Genomic DNA, 20,031 nt, shown 5'->3' with positions numbered 1-20,031 from the left:
TTAGGGCCACCTGGCACTAGGACTGGAAGTGACTGGTGCCAGGAAGCAGGGCTGGGAGGATGGCGGGTTTTTGGCTCAGAGCCCTAAGGACAGAGCATCCTTGCCCTGGGCAGCCATGTGGGAAGGTGTGTGGTGGGCAGAGGGGGAGCAGGGTTTTCTTGCACTGAGGTCTTTGGTGAGGGGCTGGGGTGCCCTACTAGGGCCAATCCCTGCCAGGGTGTTGGTGGAGATTTTCACCCCCTCAGTTGGGTTAAAGGTGAGATCCCCAGTAGCTGTAGTGCACAAGGTGGAGGAAGGAGGGGGAAGACTAGGCAGAGGAGGAGGTCTCCCCTTTTTCTGTCCATATCTGCAGAGGTGAGGGGCAAGGGCAGGTGCAAGCTCAGTCTCTGGCCATGGAGAGGAGGCGGTCCGGCCTGGCCACAAGGCACAGCTGGTGAGTGTAGGGCAGAGGGCATTTGATTTTTCACTGATGAGGGAGCAAGCTCCAGGTACCAGCACTGCAGTCATCCCCATCTGGGCTGGGCTGCAGTTTCCAAGCTAACAATCAGGCCTTCCCCACTGCAGGCCTCATCCCAGTAACAACTGCCCCTCCCAGCCTGTGCACTCCTTCTGCCCTGCATCCTGCCCTGGAAAAACAAAGGTATTTCCTGTTCCTGGCCAGCAGGGAATTTGCTGTGCAGGCCTCGCCATCCCAGGCCTCACTCTGCAGGGGCAGTGCATTCTCTCCTGTGCCCCAGTCCCTTTGACTATTGCTTGGTGCTGATACACTCACTTATATGTCACGTGTTTCTTTGGTACCTTGCACTCTGTGTCCCCATGTATCAGCTGGTGTGTTCAGTACTGTTGCAGGGCAGCCACCGCTGGATGGGAGCAAGAGCCGAGGGGCACAGGACCCACCGTGCTCGGTAGCCCAGTAGGGGTGTGCGACTGTGCCTGAGAATGACCAGGTTAGCGCTTCCCTCCCCCATGCACCTGCGTATAGCATTGCCTGGTGTCACCCGCTGTGATGCCTCCTCTGGACTGGCCCTGCCCTGCTGCTCTCCAGTGCAGGTGCACCTAGCTCTCAGGAGCAAGCTGTGGATGTGCCTGCCCCACCTGCTGGGATCCAGGAGCTGCGCTTGTGCCCCAGTTGCCTACGCCATGCAACTCGCCCACTGCTGCCCCACATACTTCAGACATTTTTACACAGTACGAGCTGTCTTAAAACCAGCTTGCCCATGGTTAGGGCAGTTCCTGGAGTAGCACGATTGTGTAATTAGGGCCAATTGCCCCTGCTGAAAAGGGGCTAATGGGGCTAACAGTGCTACCCTGCTTCTGGTATCCATTGTGCCCAGCTGTTAGAGCCAGAGGCCCAGCCCATGGGCAGGATCCTAGTGGCTGGAACACATGGTGGTTACTTGGGACTTGTGGCTTCTGTCACTGCATGAACAGCTCACCTTCCCTGAGCCTCAGTTTCCCCATCTGGGAGTGCAGGGAGATCCCTGATGATTTGGTGCAGTTTAGCAAAGGGATGCAGAGGGGATGGAGAGCTGGTTTATTCTGCTGTGTCCGTGGTGCTTAGGCCAGTGGCACCCGCTCCCCACCTTCACCCACGGTGGGGTCTGTCTGCTCTCACCTCAGGGCTGCAAGGACAGTGCAACACTTGTGTCCCTTCTGCGCCAGCTGCAGAGCTGGTGCTGAAGCAGGGTGTGAATCAGGCAAGAGCTGCTTTATATATGAGGAGGGGTCCGGGGTTGGGGGGGTGGTGACACTGTCGTTTGCCTTGCTGTCTCCATCCTTGCAGCCGGCCCGTGGGACTGGGGAGAGCAAGAAGCGGTGTGGCTCTGGGGCGGGGCCTGAACTCGCCCCAGGCCACGCTGCAGCGTCCGCAGCTCCCTAACCAACTCCAGCAACCCATGAATCATTCATTTAATCTCTCCTGACACGCCTGTCATTTTCTCCGGAGAGGAGCGGAGAATCTCTCGCCGAAGGAGGTCATTAGCTGTCAGGGAAGGTTCCGACTGCCTTCCTGTCTCCGTATCGATTAAGCCTCCGCCTGCGTGCCGGGGCTGCGTGGGGAATATTGATGGGGCTGCCAGGACTTGGCTCAGGTTAGAAGCCGTGGAGGTGCTTTGGGCGGGGGGAGGCACGGCGCGGGGGCGTGGGAGGGATGCTCTCGCTGCTGGAGTTGCGTTTCTCTGGCTCCTTTCACCGGAGCCTGCTTCGAGTGCCTCGGCTCTGCGATCCAGGCGAGGGGGTGAGGAAGGTAGGATCTAGCCCTGTTCGTTCTCAAGGGGGGGGACAGAAGAGAGCTCCAGCTTCTGCCAAGCCCAGGCAGCACAATTGTTACACTTAGACAGCTTGCCAGGGGGATTTGCATCTTCCCCAGCCACAGCTTGGGCCTGCTGCATTGCGATGTCTGAAAGGTAATTAATCTCAGCAGTTTTCCTCTGGGTCATTTCTGGAATGGCCCTGTCTTGGGCCTGTGGGAGCCAGTCTGGCCAACATTTCCTGATGGGTTTGTTTCATGAGCTGGTGGGAACGTTCAAGGCACAGGAAGCGGTGTCCACATGTGCGGTGTCTCTTGGCATTGCAGCTCTTGGCTTGGCTTGGCTTGGCTTGGTGTCTGGGGGATGCTTGGAGTCAGGAGTGAGACTGAGGTGCTGTTACAGCTGGGAGGGTCTGGGGGGCAGCAGCAGGTTTGGAGTGAATGGCTCCGGTAGGGGTGGGAGAGCCCCAAGGTTGGAAAGCAGTAGGTGTGAGGAAGGGGGGTAGGGGACACTAGCAGAGGTGTGGGACGGTCTGGGCTAGAATAGCAGCCAGGGCTGGCACAGTGTGCGGGGGGTCAGAGCTGGAAAGCAGCAGCTACCTGTGGTCTAGGTTGGGGTGCTCTGGCAGAGCCCGTAACCGTGTTGCACTGCTCTGTTTGCCTCCCTTTGCGCCCAACTGGGAAGTTCTCTGAGCAGCGTTCTTGTGTGGCCTTGGCTTCGTGCCTCGCCTCATCCATCACGGGAGGTGTCTGGCCCAGCCCTCCTCTCGCTGACTAACGGCTTCTGCTCTCCCGTGTCTCCCCTTGCAGTATTTCTATGAAGGGAATGACATCAGCGACCTGCCCGTGAACTTGTCCGTGGTTTGGAATGGAAACTTCGTCATCGACAACCCCCAGAACATCCAGGGTAAGTGGGACCGCAACGTGGCCAACAGCCCCACAGTGAAATGACTCTGTGGTCCACACCCCAAGCCTCAGAGCCACCTGGGTCCTTGCATCTCCATGCAAGAGACGATTTCCAAACCCATCCTCTGAACGCCAGTCCGCCTCCACTTGCACCCATCCACCCACCTGAGCAGTTGTGGTTCCAGATTGAGATCAGCTCCCAACCATTTGGGCTGTCATGTGAAATGGGTCAGTGGGCCTCAGTCCAGTTCCTTGTGAACCAGCGTCCTCATAAGTAGCACCAGTGCTGTCCCCTTCTTGGTGGTCTCTCAAGCCCCAGGCACCCTTCCAGCATACCCCAGATGCTGAATTCTCTTCACCCCCTGAGGTGGGGCATCTTCAGCACGGAGTAGGGGCACTGGTGGGATCAGTCTGTGTGGGATGCTTCCACTCCCGCTGCCTGTTCTGGGGAGGTCTGTAGGGCAGTGAGGCAGCAGGATTTCCCTTTTTGTGGCACTGACCCGAAACTGCTCTGCTTGCCTTCACAGCTCACCTGTACAAGTGCTCAGCCCTGCGAGAGAGCTGTGGCCTTTGTCTCAAGGCAGACCCACGTTTCGAGTGCGGCTGGTGTGTGACAGAGAAGAGATGCTCACTGCGGCAGCATTGCCTAGCCTATGAGAGCAGCTGGATGCATGCCAGCAATGGCAACAGCCGCTGTACGGACCCCAAGATCCTCAAGGTAAGGGAGGCTTGAGGTGAGGAGCAGGCTTCATCAAGAGCGCTGAAGAGGATGCTGCAGGGGAGACTCCTGCCCATGCCATGGCCTTGTCCTTGCAGCTTACAGTGGCAATCAGTGTACACAGTGCTGTAGAAACAGTCATGGGCCAGGTCCAGAAGAGATTGAATCCTGAATGTGACTAAGAGGGAAAGAGGCAACACAGAGCCGAGGTGAAGCGGGCAGCTGCTCTCAGTTGGGGGGTGTCCAGGAGCACTTGCTGGTACCCCTTTGCTGTGGCTTTGTTTGGGATGCAGTGCTTTCCCTCTGGGTGGCTGAGCAGGGACCAGGTGAGCAGGGATTGGGGTGGAAGTACTCAGCAGATGGGGGGTTTGAAGGTGGAGGAGGGAGCCTCGGGAGTTAGGAGGCAGGGCAGGGTGAGAAGGGTGGCACCAACAGAAAGATGCCTGTTCATACCCTTGAACTGCATGCAAAACCGTGTATGTCAGCGTATCTGCTGCCTGCCTATCTTGTGTCTGGCCCCCATGTTCAGCTGTGTATGTGACTTCTGCTTAGCCCAGCAAGCACATACCTGCACTCCCTGCCCCTCTCCCTGGGCTGGACAGGATCCCTGCAGCGCTGACTGCTTCTCCGTGATGCTCATTCAGCCCTTGTATCACTCTGCGCTTGTTTGTTCTGCCACCATAACCCTCCTGGCCTCATCTTGCTCCAAGCACAACACAGAGCCACCCCCACCCCTCAGCAGCAGACATACAGTGGGGTCATTAGGGCCACCCCCACCCCCCAGCAGCTGACAGTGAGAAGAGGAGGGGTGCAATTTCATGGCTAGAGCAGGCTATTTTGGAGCTAGGACTTCTACATCTTATTCCCTCCTCTGCCATTGTGCAGCCTTAGGCAACTTGTGTGCAGCCTTGGGCAAAGTCTTGGCCTTGCTCTGGGCTTCAGTTTCCCCTCTCAGCAAAATGGTGACCCTGACCAGTTCCTGGACAGCTTAATTATTGCTGGCCCTGTGTTTTGCAATCTGCTGGTGGCAGGCACGGTCTGAGGGCAGGTTCTGATTATCCTGGACTGCTCCTTGTGGCCTGTTCATGATGAACGTGCACGCGCTCTCTCTCTCTCCTCCCTGCTCCTGGTGTTTCCCTGTGTGAAGTCTCTGACCTTCCTCACAGATCATAGTTCCCTTGTGTCCCAGGCTTGCAGACTCCCAGTAAAGCACTGGGCTATTTGTCCCCCAGCTCCCCCTCCCTGTGAGGACTGGTGGTTCATCATCTCTGTTCTCTGACAGCTTTTATGACCTTCATTTAATAAGACTGTGTATATTAATGTTAACATGTCTGTTGGGCCAGGCTCCAAGTGCATTAGGAAGGATTGGTGGGTAATTCTATTTGATATGTTCTATTTACCCACGGATTCCAGACCAGGCAGGCCTTGACGGTGTTAATTACCAGAGTCTTAGCATAGTATCTAATCTATTTGGGTTTCAGTTTCTTATCTGATGAAGGCTGGAAATTAGAGTTGTGCCTCTCCTGCTCCCCAAAGCTCCCGCTGGTTATTGGCACCGCTGTGGCTGTTGCTCTGGTCTTGCTGAGAAGAGTAATGTCACCACTGGCCTGCTCCCACCCTTCACACCAGCATTTGGGACCCCTGCCCAGCACATAAATACTTTCCGCCCTGGAATCAGAATTTTGTTCAAAAGGAATGATAAGAGCTCAGAGCAGCTGAGAGCGTCAAGCCCGTCCTGTCACAGAGACAGAGTGAGCCAAGAATCTGGGTAGCTGTTAAAATGCCACAGAGCTTAGGGGTGGCATTTGGCTGGAGCTGGCTTGGCCTTTCTTTTTGCATCCAAGGCACTGAAACTACAGGGGCTTGGTGGAGGAGCCAAGATGTGCAAGTAGAAGAACAGTGGCACCGTGTGTTAGGGGTAGGGTTAGTGGTCAGGGACCTCCATGCTCCAGCCCTTTGGTTTGCTGTTCCATATGGTGCCTGTGACCCCCTGATAAGCCCTTTCAGTCCAGATAGTGCCCTTGTTCTCTGTCCAACACCAATTGCCTATCACTGCTGAGGGAAGTGGCTTAAGTAACATGGGAGGTGCCATGCTGGAACAGAACAGCTGTCTGTCTGCCCCAGTATCCTATCTCCAACCATGCCCACCACTAAGTGCTTCAGAAGAAAGTGGTAAGAAATCTCCCAGTCCCTACTAGTTAAGGACAGGCTTAACCAGGAAGCTTGATGTTATTTCCAAAATTTATGTCAGCCTGAAAGAAAACTGATGTGAATGTCCCCTAGTGAGGTCTCAGAGGATGTCATGTTAACTCCAAGCAGTTGACTTTATGCTATATAATCCCCACCCAAAGCCCTCAGTGGGAAGGACCAAAACCCTATGTAGAAATCCCATCTGTTCCTGGGCTGGGTGCGTTGTATGCCCTTTCCCACAGCTGTTCTGACCTGGTGATGGAAAAAGGACTGTGTCACAGAGTATCTGTCCACACTGCGAGGGCTGCATGCAAGGGCTGCATACAACAGACTGAATAGATTTTGCATGATTCTGACAAACCAGCAAAACCTTCCTTTGGGATGAGCAGAGGCTCCATCCAGCGTGAGATCCTCAAAACTTACGGCCTGTATTAGTACCAGGAAACCAGGCCATAAAACTGACTAGAAGCAGTCAATAGTGACTGAAAAGCAGAGGCCAGGTTTTTGTGGCCTGTGTGAAGGTGTATTTGCTGTGGGAGTCATTAGGAGCTGCAGCTTTGGCCTACGACATGTAACAGGCCTGTTTAAGCTTCATTGCCTCAAGCTGAACAGGAAGGGCAGGAAGGAATGAACACTGCAGAGGATGAGGTCAGTGAAGGGTTTTAAAGTCTGCTCAGTTTTAGCAGTCTCAGGGGTGGGAATGGTGTGGGTAAAGGAGGATTATTGGGCATTTGGTACTGGTACTGGGCTGTGCCCGCACCCTCTTTTCCACCCTCCTCAGTGGAAATGAATACACCTTCCAGATCCTGGCTTAGAAAGGTAGTAAAGCAAGAGGTCTCCTGCTGACTTGGTTTGGCTTTGGCAGCAGATTACTAGTGAAGCCTTCATGGTTGGATTCCCCCATGTCTGCAGCAGGACAGCTGATACCTCTACATCTGTAGCAGATAAGTCTGAAGCTGAGAGCCAGCAGCCACAGGAGTCTGTAATGGGAACACAGCTCTCGCGGGGCTGGGCATCAGGATGCCTGGGTTCTCCTTCGCAGCATGGTATTTTCAGATTTTCTTCACTTAGGTTGAGATGACTGGGCCCTGGCTTTAAGGAGGTGCTGAGAGCAGGTGGCACTCCAGCTTAGGCCAGCGGGTGTAGCAGGCATGGAGCATCTTCATTTGGATGCTTCATAGCTGAGGCATCTCATATTAGTAGGCACCTCTGAAGGGGGTGGCCTCTACTACCATATCGCTAAAGATAGTGACCTGCTGCCTAGAGGCTTTGGGAGCCTCTCTCCTTGTCTGTACAGGGCAGTGAGTTCCCTGCAGCAAAGGTGGGAAGAGCATCCTGCATATCAGGGGGCTGGAGAAAAGGAGGAGAGGGACCCTGCTTCTGCCTTATCCCCAGCCAGGCAGGGAGGGAGAAGCAGCAGCTGGAGCTAGGCGGTGTTTGCTTCTTTAATTCAGTCCAGATGAGGGGAGGGAGCAGGCTGTGTGTGAGACCTGGATGGGAGGGGGTGGCAAAGCCAACATGGCTGCCTCTGGAACGCATGCTCCAGAGCTGGCGGGAGCTACCCAGTTGGCAGAGCCTACGGACTCGCTCTGGTGCTGCATGTTTCCGATTGCTTAGAAGTTAGCAAACAGCAATGCTTTGCAGCCCCCTCTGTGTCTGGCAGGCAGAACAGGTAAAGAAACCGAGGCACTATGAAGCACAGAGAACGGCAGAGTTTGCTTAGTCACTCGGTGAAGCAGTGGCAGAGCTGGGACTCAGATTAAGTCTCCTGACACCCAGAGCTGCTCTGAGACCATTAGCCACAGGCTTTGTATTGTGGGGATCCTGGGGTTTGGAGTCATTCCCTGACACCTCTGAACACTTGTTCACTTTTCTGTGGGAGGCACAAAGTGAGCTTCATAGTCTGCCCCTGGTGGGCACTAATTTGCTCCCAGCACAGAGTATCTCCAGCCTGGCTGACGCCAGAGTTGCAGGCCTCGAGCAGCGGCAGATGCAGTGGGTCTGGATGGAGGAGCATTACTGGAGATGTGTATGCACTGGGGCAGGGGCTGAGATAGTGGAGAGCCAGGATTGTCGTGTTTGTATGGAGCTGTGTGCGGGTGTCCAAGGCTAGGGATGTTGCTGGTCAGGACTGAGAGGCAATGGAGAGAGAAGGAGAGCGGAGCTAGGACTTGAAATCCTGGAAGGACTTCAGGTGGGTGAGGTGCCTTGGCAGAGGGTGGGGAAGAAGCCTGCCCTGCCCTGCCCTAAATTCTTTTCCCGCAGTAGTGGTCTCCTTTCAGGAGCCTCTTTCAGAGAGGCCAGGCCTCTGTCTGTCTGAAAAGATGGGGAACCAGTGCCATGCATTTCAAAGGGCCGTGACTGCTGCCAGGCCCAGCTGACCCTGCTCTCTTCGTCAGGCCCCTGGGTGCTGAGAGCAGACTGTTCCCAGCAGATGCAGACCCTGGCAGGCAGGGGATTCACATGCTCTCTGCTTCCCTCTGGCAAGTCCAAACTGGGCTGCTACAGGCCAGACTCCACAGCCAGGGCTCACTGACTGCCCCATGTTGACTGGGGCAGGGGGTCACTCAGTGTGGGAAGCCCCACTACCATGGTTTCATTTGTTAATCCCCTTGGCTGTGGCTGAGGTCACTGACAACATCCTAAGGGAAAGCACCTGACTGGGGCAGTGGAGGAAGCTTGAAAAATACCCAAGCCCACATCTGTTTCAGGGCTGGAATTCCCCTTGACAGCGTCAATGCTGGGGAGCGTTCAAGAAGGTTTCAGCATTTCCAGCAAAGACAGGGTTTGCAAAGAGCTCAGTTCAACTGCCGCTTGGCACCATAATAAAAAACACTGGTGCGTGGGAATCTGCCCCTTTCCTTTTCAGCGGCCACTGCCCTCCAGAGGCGAGGGCGCTGGTGTTACCTTGGGGCCGGGCTGCGCTGTGCACAAGGACCCATGGCCTTTCTTCAGGGCCTCAAACAATCGACCGAGGCATTTAGGTTCTGCGCTTCCTGTTGTGTGCGCCGGCCACTGCACATGCCAGTTACAAGCTGCATCTGATTAGCTGCCAGTGCCTGGCCCCGCTATCAGTCTCCCCATCCCCAAGTCATTAAAAGTAAATTAAGAAATTGCCACACTAATTGTAGGTCTGGCACAAATAGATCAATGAGCCCTTGTGAGCTGCCCGTGCAGCCTACGCACTGGTCTTTGTCAGGGCTGGTAGTAGGAGGGCAGCTGGGGGTTGAGTGTTGTGTCCAGCTGCTGCCCCGACGGTAGGGCCTACCCCAAGCCAGAGCTGAGAGCTCTGCGTTGTGTTCGTGGAGTGGGACTCGAGCCATTCTCTGCCAACCCAGCAAGGCAAGGCCGAGTGAGACTCGAACCACATCTCGATGGGGCTCGAAGTACAGTCAGGGGAGTGCTCTTGCTGGGGTCAGAGAAAGGACCTGAATCCAGCCCAAGGAGGGTGCAGGGAAGGTTACAGGTATTGGGAGGATTCCTCGGGCTCACCTTTGCGCGGTGCATCATATGGGGTACTGGCGCTGTGTGGGAAAGCTGCATGGTAGAGCCTGGCCCATGTGCCATCATGCAACATCCCTTTGCATTGGAGACTTGGAGGATATGAGAGGGATGGATTAGTCTGCACGTGGCATGTTTCCCAGACACTTCCTCTAACATATCTGCTGCTGCCTGTCAGAGCCCCGATCCTGGGCTAGATGAACCTTTGGTTTGACCAAGGACAGTCATTTTTGTGCTCTTAAGATGCCTTTTTGCAATGCCATAACATTATTATGGCAAGTTGCCAGACCATCCTATGGGAAGGCTCTATCACAGCTGCCAAAACAGCTCTGGTCCAGCAAGCTGAGAAGCTGATGCCTCCATAGACAGGGGACGTTCTCCAGCCTGCAGTGGTGACCAGTGGCTACCTTGGGTGGAAGGGGCTCCCTGTAGAGCTGGGATGAGCTGTCCGTTCAGGCGCAGTTCCTCAGCCCTCTGGCCCTGCTCAGGCCCTGTTCTCTGCCCTCAATGGCTCCTGCACCCACTCGGTTTGGTGCATCTGAGGAGTGAGCACACAGCCTGTGCTCTGTTGGCCAGTTTGTTTAAAAGGACCCTGTGAAACCAATTAGCAGAAGAGTAATGTTGTTTGTCAGGGCTGGAGCTGGGACGAATGGGGATTTGGAGGTGGGGGGTTCAAGAGAGCCTCCGATTTCCCTGCCAGCTTTGTCTCCCACGCGCCTTGTTTAGTGATGACCTCCCTGGCGCTGGGGATCCCCGGATGGGCGGCCCTTGTCAGCTTTGTCGCCGAGGAGGAAAGGATCTAACATGCCGGGGCAGCTTCTAACGCTGATTTGAAAATACCAAGCAAACAGCCGCTCCTCACCGCCCGCCCCAGCGGAGCCCAATTTAGGGAAGAACAAATCCGATCGTCTGCTGCCGCTGCCTTAATGAGCCCTGATCCGGGACTTTGGCAGAGGGCTGGATTGAATTGAGGCAAACAGCAATACCCTAAAGCCCAAATTGGTTTTGCCGTTATATAAATTCTGCCTCGTGGAGCATGATTGCCCTGGGCCTCCTGTGAGAGAGTGCATGGCTCTGTCTGCATGTCAGAGCACGGGACCAGGGAGCCAGGACTCCTGGGTTCTGCTACGAGCCTGCCACTGACCTTGGACAAGCCCCCAGCTCCCTCTGCTTCTGGAGGAGCTGGGCAGTGTCCTGCAGGGTGCTGATCGTGGGACGGGACATTTGTAGAGTGCTTTGAAGAGGAGAAGGAGCAGTGATTTCTTTCCATCGTGCTTGGGAATGATGATTACCCCATAGTAGCCATTTCTAGAGCTAGGCCTTTCTCAGCCTTTTTTGGGGTTGCAGCTGCATTGTCAATACAGACTTCCCATTGCTCATCTCTGCCCTGAGCTCTCGGCTTGTGGGAAGGTGTAGGTAGCAAGTGGGAAGGTGTAGGCTCAGCTGATACAGGAACTGAGGCACGAAGTTACAATAACCCTTGTTCTCCTTGAACAGCCACAGCTGGGGCCAGCACTGAAGCAGTTCATATGAGTCCCGGGGCTAAGAAGAGGAGAAGGGACCAGCTAGCACTTTCAGAGGGTAGAAATAAAGGAGACATTGCTACTGGGGACCCTTGTCCCTAGGCAATCCATCTTGGGGGCTGGCACTACTTTCTGGCACTCCCTGCTCTGGCGTGGAGAGCTTGGCAGGTGTATTGGCCAAAGCTGCTGTGGATCCCAGCAGCGGGCCTGAGGTGTCATAGGGTTGGGATGTAGTGAATTCCCTGGAGGCAGCCGTGGACCTAGGCCAGTCCACTTCACTTCCACCACCGCGGCCTCTTTCCTCACTGATCCACAGCCTGCAGGCTTAGCTGAGACCCCCCTCCTCCTGCCCCCCCACCCTCTGCTTCTGTGTTGCCAATGACCTCCCCCACTTCCCCGATATAGGAGCGCACGCTATCCCATTAATTCTGTTTAGTGCCTGCAGGTGTGTGCCGAGCACTGGGGCCAGCGAAATCTGGTGTAAAATTGCCCATAATTACCTTGTTAGCGGCAGTGGCGGGCTTGTGCCTCTCTGCTCATCCGTCATTGTGCTGGCTTTTGTCAGGCCACACCTGTCCGCTTTATTGGGAATCATCTTGCTAAATGAGGTGCATCCTGGTGTTGGGGGCTCCCCCCTCTCCCCAGCTGGTGCTGGCACAAGCCCTGCTTTCTGTGAACGACCAGATTGGGATGGGGGGAGGATACCCCCTTCCCAGGGGTTGTCACTGTCTCCTCTGGGGAGGTGATTGCAGGAAGTCTCTATTTGAAGAGGGCAGCAGGCCCTCTGAGGGCACCTGCTGGCCATGCCAGGCTGGCAGGAGCATGGCGGAGCTGGACCTACCATCTCGGTGTTGTAGGTGTGTTTCCACGGGGCTGGCCCAGCAGTCAGGAGGGTTCCCCTATTTCCACTGCACGCAGCTGGTACTGACTCAGCTGGAGCATCAGCTGGGCTTGAACAATAGGCCTGTGCTTATCCCTTGCGGGTGCGCTTGGAGATCACATGGGCCAGGAGGCTGGCTCAGTGCCTTGGAAAACCATAGGTTTTGGCAGCACCCAGAACTCTGCCACCCAAGCCTTGTAACCCATGCCCTGGGTGATTCACGGTGTGGGACTCAGACTGGGCCAGGAGAGCCCCTTCTGCTCTGTGCAGACCCTAGCACCCCACTGGCACTTACAACCGAGAGGGTTTGCCCAGTGCCCACAGTGTCCTCTCCTGTGCACTTGCCTGTGGACTTCTGCCAGAGAGGGCTCCCCCAGAATGGATCAGTACCCAGGTGAACTCTTGGCATGATTTGATCTATACTGACTGATAGCAGAGGCAGGGTACTCTGTTCTCAGCTGCCTTGCAGTGTTAGTAGCTGGAGTGGCACCATATGTGGCTCTGCATCTCTGCTCTGTGGCAATATTGAGCACTCTGGCTGGGGCTGGTTTCACCTTACAGCTGGCAGCAGATCAGAGCACTTCGCCGCAGTTACAGGTTTGCTTTGCTGTCTTGTAGCTATCGCCTGAAACAGGCCCACGGCAGGGAGGGACTCGCCTCACCATTACCGGGGAGAACCTGGGCCTGAAGTTCGAGGATGTGCGCTGGGGAGTGCGAGTCGGCAAGGTGGTGTGCAACCCCATTGAGAGCGAGTACATCAGCGCAGAGCAGTAAGTGCCCACCTGGATGTGGCGGGGTGGGTGGTCAGGCCTGTCAGGTGGCTCCCTCAACCCCCACTGCCAGCTTGAGAAGCCCATGTTTTGGGTGAGAGCACTGCCCCTTGCTGTCGTCCCAATGGATGCTGAATGCATGAAGTAGTTAGGAGTTGTGAGCTTATCTGAGCTCTAGAGACCCTCCGTGGAGTTGAGAAGGGCAGAGGCCATGCCAGGGCAGTACTGAGAGGCCGTTCTGGTGCTGTCCCTCTTCAGGCCCTTGTGACACTGCAACTGCAGACCCATCTGGCCTCCCCGCTTGCACTTCTGCTCTGACCAGTGATCCAGGGTACCTGTTTGGAGTTCTGCTGAGCACTTCAGCTCTCCCTGCTTCCAAATGGGATTGTGCAATGAATGCTCCCTGTTAGAGGGGGAGTTTTGCATTAGAACGCCTGTATAACTGGTTCACCGGTATTGCAAAACCTGAGAAAAGGGGCCCGAGTAAGCCCTGGAGTATCTACATCCCAGCTCATTCTTCAGTGTTGGACCCCCAGAACCTGGGGTATTAGCCAGATCTGCCAGCGGGGGCACCTCTGCTTGCTCTGGACAGTGTGAAGAAGCAACCCATGGTCATGTTTAAAGGTCTCTGCAGGATTAGCAGTAACTAAGGGTCACAGTCCTGCATACTGGTACTTGAACCTTAGATCCATCCTCATTTAAGGGTGGATGGGCTCCTCCCTGAGAACAGAACCATCCCATGTCTGCCCACGTTCCCCAGGCCTTGTTGTCCTTCCGTGCTGAGTGATAGCAACCCACCAGGGTGTAGGGTCTGGGAGGAAAGAGGAGCAAGCAGCCATAGTCCAGTACTCAGGCAGAACAGCGGTTGTGGTTGCCTGTCCATGCAGCCTGGACCTGGTGGATCTGGTGGTCTCCCCTCCTCCCCTTCCTTGTGCCCTCTGCTCCAGGGGGCTCTGCCATGTTACTCCCATAGCAGGTGAACCAGAACTCCTTCCCTGCTTCCCCTAGGATTGTCTGTGAAATCGGAGACGCTAGCCCGAGCAAAATCCATGAGGCCCGTGTGGAGGTGTGCATCAGGGACTGCTCCCCCAACTACCGAGCCATCTCCCCCAAGAGCTTCACCTTCGTGGTAAGGATCTTCTACAGCATGTACTGCTCTCAAGCCCTCCTACTCTGGCCTGTCCTCCTGCTCCTCCCCACAGCTCAAGAGCCCCTCTTGGGAGCTGGGGGTTTGATCCTGTTTCCAGTCTGAAGGACTGCAATGAGTTCAACCTCACTTCCAGCTGTCAGCTCTTGCAAGCCAAGGAGGGTAGGGGGGCTTGTGCTATCCTTGGAGGGGAGACCTGGGAATCACCAGCCCCTACAGGAAGCAAGTCTGGGGACTCAGGGGGGAGGGGGTGCATATTACTCGATAGGATGTAAAACTAAGTTCCTTGCCACACGCTCCAAATCTCAGCTACCTTTTGTCCTGGCCAGATTTCATTTAATCTAAATGCGTGTGTCACACTGAAACCTTCACTGTTTGAATGGCCTTTGAGATTTGAGACTTCCAGCCCCAAATAGCAGTGACTTGTTGCTGTCCAGGAGCATCTCCCTTCCTCCAACTTTGATCTAAGATCTGCTCCCACTTAGCCCTCATCCTCCCATGCTGCTTCCCCCATGCCATCCACTGCTCACTTTGCCCTTTTCCTCTGACAGACTCCCACCTTCTCACGAGTGATCCCCGCCCGGGGTCCTCTCTCAGGAGGCACCTGGATTGTCATCGAGGGCAACCACCTCAATGCTGGCAGCAACGTCACAGTGACAATCGGGGGACGGCCTTGTGCCTTTTCATGGTAAGGCTTCCAGTGGGGCAGCATCAGGAGAGGATTGGGGGCCTGCTGGGGTGAGGTAGGATGAACATGGGGGAGCACTGTGGTGGATGGAGCAGATGGGACCTGCAAAGATGGTGGTGTTGGGAGTTGCTTCTGGGAAGCCAGGCCAAGGGTCTGGAGCGAGGTGCCCGTGGAATTCATCCCTTCAAACCTCTTTGTTTCTGAGGTTCCTGAAAGAGACTGAAGAACTTGGATTTTCTCTCAAAAGCGCAAAGCCCTGAGGCATGAAGTGGATAATTTTTAGATTAGGGATGATAATGGAGCGGCTCTTTAAATATTTTCCTGCGGTAATTACTGGTTATCAGCCCTAATCGCTGCTGTTTGCAGCAGCCACACGATGGGGAACGCTCAGGAGCTGCACGCGCTTCTCTTGCTGCTTTTGTTTTATTTTCCTCTCTGCACTAACTGATGATTTCAAGAGTGCTTCCAGGGAGGGAGAGGGGAAGAGGCAGAGGGGGCAGTGTAGCTCCCCACACTCTTGTCAGATGCCAACAGCTGGATTTCCTCAGGGCCTGGGCCACAAGGAGTGCTGGCAACAGCAGGCTCCTGAGTGCTGCCAGAGGCTGCAGCTGGGCCTGTGTACATGTTGCATCTTGTCCATGATTCACTCCTCAGCCCAGCAGAACCTGACTTGAGAGGATGCAGGGCTGTCTGTTGAAGGAACAGGCAGCATGAATTGTCTCCAGCAGTGATGCAGCACCTGCATGCCTGTTTTGGCTTCTCCAGCCCTTAATCCTCCTCCATGGTGCGGGGAGGTAGATGGGGGTCTATCAGGGCAGGCAGTGTTGAAACAGAGTTTGGGGCTTAGTACCTGACGACTTCCTTTCCTGTGTCCGCAGGAGGAGTGCCCGTGAGATTCGGTGTCGGACGCCCCCTGGCCAGAGCCCTGGCGGGTCACCCATCCTCATCAACATCAACCGAGCAGAGCTCAGCAATTCGGAGGTGAAGTACAATTACACTGAGGACCCCACCATCCAGAAGATCGACCCTGAGTGGAGCATCAACAGGTAGATGTATGGGGGCAGCAGGTATGAGTGTTCACTGAGAAAGTGGGGCCCTAGCACAGCCCTCTGCTCAGGAACCGTGCCTGGCTGCACCCGCCAGGCTGTTCAGTGTTAGAGTGCTGGGGTTGGGACAGACTCTGGAGATACAGTGACAGCACTGGGTGAAGCCAAGAGCACTTGTGTCCCTGGCATGGCTCCTCACCTCAGTGAACTTCTGGCTTGCAGCACTCAGCCTGGCAGGGGTCAGGCATAGAGAGGGTTTGAAATAAGTTTTAATTTCAGCTTGACATTTGGCTGCAGCAAATAAAATTAAAATATTTCCCACCAGGGGAGGTTTAAAATGTTTACATGGTTGGTTAAAAGGTTTGAATTGGCTGGAGGGGACACCGAGGAATCTGCTAAACGTCAGCACCACTGAGCCTTGCTGGGAACCAGGCACTGGAAAGGGTCCCCAGTGACCTGGGCAGGTTTCTCGCTGCTCTGGGGCTTTTCAAATGAGTCCTGGTGAATGCCATGCCCTCGCCCTGGGTCAGATAGCTGGCTGGTGTCTAATGCTAATGGGGCTTTTGTGTCTCTGGCTCCTAGGCTCCTTTTAGTGTAATTGGATGGGCTGGAGAATCAATAATTCCCCCTGAGGTGGCCATGTCGAATTCAGAGCAGCTGCCATCCGCTGCTTGTACTGAGGTGGGGTCAGGGGCCTGGCTGCTTGGTAGGCATGGGTGCATACCCCAGAACTTCCTGCTATCTAGCATCACAGTTGGCAGCTGCATTAAAGAGGCATAGGTGTGAGTGAGTCTCTAGAGACTGAATGCCTCTTTCCTCTCAGAGGGAGGCAGGGATGGAGGCAGGTCCTGACTGTCAGTACTTGTGGCTTTGTAAGGGTCTTTGCTATCTGGAGCTGCACCTTCCATGTCTGCAGGGGACATACGGAGCTGAGAACTTGGCTGGAGCTGATGGCCAGGGCCTCCTGCGCTGCCATCACTTCCTATTGCTGGGAGACGGCTCTGGGTGAGGTGGCCCTCCTGGAATGGTGGCCAGGGCAAGGTTGTTTCAAAGAGAAGTTCTTGAACTGAGGTCTGTTGCCTCCTCATCTGCCACTCGTGCTAAGGGTGGAAGGTAGCCATTTTGAGGTGCATTGACTGATGCTGTGGTGCTATATGAGGCTGTGGGGGGTGGGTGATGCTGTTTCACATGTCATGCCCAAGTGCCAGAGCCTGGCTGCTGCTGCTTGATGGGTTAGGATGTTTCCAGCCTGAAGTGGGAAGGGACCAACTTGTATAATAGACAAAGCATGCAGGATGGGGCAGGCTGGGAGCAGGGCAGCGAGACTCATGCTTATGTTCCCCCTCCCTTGGGCCCCCAGTGTCTCTCCTAACCCCCTCCTCTGTCCCTCCTAGTGGTGGGACGCTGCTGACTGTGATTGGCACCAACCTGGCCACCATCAAAGAGCCCAAGATCCGTGCCAAGTACGGCAGCTCTGAGAGGGAGAACGTAAGTAGATTCCCAGCTCTGACAGGGGCCATGTGCTTGGCAGGCAGGGGAGGTCTGCAGTAGTACCCCACAACCCTTCAGGAAGTGGTGTTGGCCATTGGAAAAAGGACATTGAGCCATTTAGATCTTATCCCAGGGCAGGATGAAGCAACAGCTTTGGGAAGTGCTCACTGTGGGAGGAGGCTACAGGGTGGGATGAGAGTGAGGGGTGAGGGAATGGGAAGAGGAGCGTGGTTTTGTGAAGATATCTTGGAAGCAGAAATGGTACCTACCGAGGTGACCCCCGAGCCCCCGGTCCCTGGAAGGTTCCCTCCTGTCTGTCACCTTACATGCTTTTCTGGAGGCCATGCCCTGCACAAGCAGGAGTCTCCTCACCTCTCCCTCAAGTGGGGCTGTTTTGAGGATGGGCATGACAGCTGTTGGGCAGAGCACAGCAAGGCCACATTGCAGGCTAGGGAAGGGCTTGGAGAAGAGATCCATGCCTAATTGAAACATGAGAGGACACAGTTGAGGGGCAGCGGAGAGGAGGTCTTCCAGCAGCCCAGCCCCCGTAGTGGGTTCAGGACTGAGCAGGGGAAAGAGGGACTCCCATGGACTCAGCAGCCCTAAGTCTGGCAAAAGTTGCTGGCCTCCCATCCAGGCCCTGACCCCACTGGACTCAGCCTATGAGAGCAGACATGAGCCTAGCCCAGGGCGATGGCAGATTGCTCTGCTTAGCTCTGGTGACTTCTCTCTGCAGAACTGCACTGTCTACAATGACACCACCATGCTGTGCTACGCCCCCTCCATTGACAACCCTGTGCGGAGTCCCCCGGAGATCGGCGACCGCCCAGATGAGATTGGGTTTGTCATGGATAACGTCCAGGCACTGCTAATTGTCAACACCACCAATTTCGTCTACTACCCAGACCCTGTCTTCGAACCTCTTAGCCCCTCCGGCATGTTGGAGCTGAAGCCCAGTTCTCCCCTCATCCTCAAGGTACGTACCAGCCCTTTTCCTGGCGTGGCCAGCGTTCTGGCTTTCAAGCTCCAGTTTCCTTTTCCACTCATGGCCAGTTGCACTTCCCATGCAGAACGACAGAACTGTCCAGCACGCCTCGTAGTGGTTCAGAGTCAGAGCTGGTGGCCAGAAAGCTTAGCTCCTCGGGGGTTAAATGGACTGTGCTGGCCAAGTACAGCTGTATGGGTGGAAGGTGTCAACCCTGCCCTGCTGGAGCCATCTCACTGAATCCCACTGAGTCCATGCAGACACCCTGCCTTTGGGACAAGTGGATATTATGGCTCTAGATAAAGGCAAGGGGGAAGGGCTATGGGTGTGCAGAGCAGGCAGTGTGGGTACAAAGAGCGCACCTCCCTTCCTACCCCCTTTCCTGCTTAGCACAAGGTGGTCACAACCTCATGGTGCCTATGAGAGCTGTGGGATTTCCTTTTGGGGATGCGGGCGTGTGAGTTCCTGGCTGAGGAAACTTAAGAGCCTTGAGACCAGGTCCCTTCTTGTGAGCAGCGTGTATTTAGGGAGGAGCGTGCCAAGCCATTCCTCTCCCCTCTTAGAGTTTAGGGTCAGGGTGACTAGTCTTTCTGGGTGTCCCACCTTTGTAGCTTCCTGGTCATCTTCTGGGGGAGGGACTGAGCTCAGCCTGGCCTTCTGTCCTTTTCTTACCTTGCCCATGGGCTAGGGGCCAGCAGGGGGCTAGAGAGCTGTGGGAGAGAATCTGCTGCATGAGTTTGCTTCCTGGGAACTAACAACCTTGGGCTTTCTTCCTTGACAGGGCCGGAATCTGCTTCCACCAGCTACCGGTAACTCCCGGCTCAACTATACAGTGCTGATTGGCGAAACTCCCTGTGCCTTGACTGTCTCCGAGACCCAGCTGCTGTGCGAGTCCCCAAACCTCACTGGGCAGCACAAAGTCACGGTAATGCCACTCCTTCCGCTTTGTGGCAGCCAGTCCTCCTCTGTGTTCTTAGGCTCTACAGGCCAGGCCCTTTTCTAGGGGCTGCTGCAACCCCTACAGATCCAGGCTAGGGGAGATGACCCTGTGTTAGGGATCTAGAGCACATCCAGTTTCCAGCTGTACGATGAGGCACCAGTAACTATGCTCCTCCCTGCATCCCATCTGTTATTGTCCTCCCTCTTGGGCGTGCTGTCTATAGGAGAACCCCAGGTGAGTCCCTTAGGCAGTTGTGCCAGCCCAGCTGGCTGTCCTTCGGTGAGGCCCTGCCATACCCCTTGCCTCAGACCCCACCCCTGCTTGGGACTTTTCCCTACCCTCTCACCCCCACACCTGCATGTGCTTGGGGCCTTGCATGTGGTTCCCACCCTGGCGGGCCCTCAGCTAGCCCAGAGTACTGCCATAGCTGTGGCTGTCTTCAACAGCACAGCAGCAAGCGGCCTAGTTTCTTTTCTGCTATTCCCCTCCATCTCTGAGCCAGCCTCTGCTGTTGAGGGGATGGAGGACCCATTGCGCTGACTGCTGCTCCGCTGGAATATGGGGCACTGGGTTATGTGTCTGCCATATCCCGAAGTATGGAGTGCCAGAAGCAGATGCCTGTTGCAGGGACCATACAGGCCTCCTAGCAGGGGGGCTGGACTAGATGACCTCCAAAAGTCCCTTCCAGCCCTACTTTTCTGTGATTGTGTGTCCTGCAGCAGCTTACACCATCCTGGGATGTTAATGCAGCCTGGCTGGAGACCTCGGGCCTCAACCCCTTCTGTCTCCCAGTGCACAACCTGCTATAGCCCTTGCCTGGTGCCCTGAGTGTGCCCTGGTTCTTGTTGGGTGAGGACTGGTCTGCATGGTGTTTGGTCCACATGACTTTGTGGAGAGACCCTGGGAAGCTTACCTCATAATACGCCATTTCCCACTGGCCTGTTGAGGTAGACCCAGGGCTCCTTCAGACCCTTCAAAGGGTGTTGCTACCCAGCTTG

At 55.4% G+C, this 20,031-nt stretch overlaps 1 protein-coding gene across 1 annotated transcript in view; it reads left to right on the top strand.

The window, feature by feature from the left end:
* Nucleotides 1-20,031, top strand: part of PLXNA1 (plexin A1) — a 225,109-nt gene that overhangs the window by 159,169 nt on the left and 45,909 nt on the right. Inside the window, exons 11-19 of the mRNA XM_019536823.1 lie at nucleotides 3,059-3,155; nucleotides 3,682-3,872; nucleotides 12,585-12,736; nucleotides 13,745-13,865; nucleotides 14,435-14,571; nucleotides 15,450-15,617; nucleotides 17,012-17,105; nucleotides 17,845-18,084; nucleotides 18,875-19,018. Of these exons, the coding sequence (XP_019392368.1) occupies nucleotides 3,059-3,155; nucleotides 3,682-3,872; nucleotides 12,585-12,736; nucleotides 13,745-13,865; nucleotides 14,435-14,571; nucleotides 15,450-15,617; nucleotides 17,012-17,105; nucleotides 17,845-18,084; nucleotides 18,875-19,018 (1,344 nt within the window). The remainder of the gene's footprint in view (nucleotides 1-3,058; nucleotides 3,156-3,681; nucleotides 3,873-12,584; nucleotides 12,737-13,744; nucleotides 13,866-14,434; nucleotides 14,572-15,449; nucleotides 15,618-17,011; nucleotides 17,106-17,844; nucleotides 18,085-18,874; nucleotides 19,019-20,031) is intronic.

The sequence above is a fragment of the Crocodylus porosus genome, unplaced genomic scaffold, assembly GCF_001723895.1.
Source record: "Crocodylus porosus isolate Cpor-Errol unplaced genomic scaffold, CroPor_comp1, whole genome shotgun sequence".
NCBI lineage: Eukaryota > Metazoa > Chordata > Crocodylia > Crocodylidae > Crocodylus > Crocodylus porosus.
This window is presented reverse-complemented; position numbering and strand designations above follow the sequence as displayed.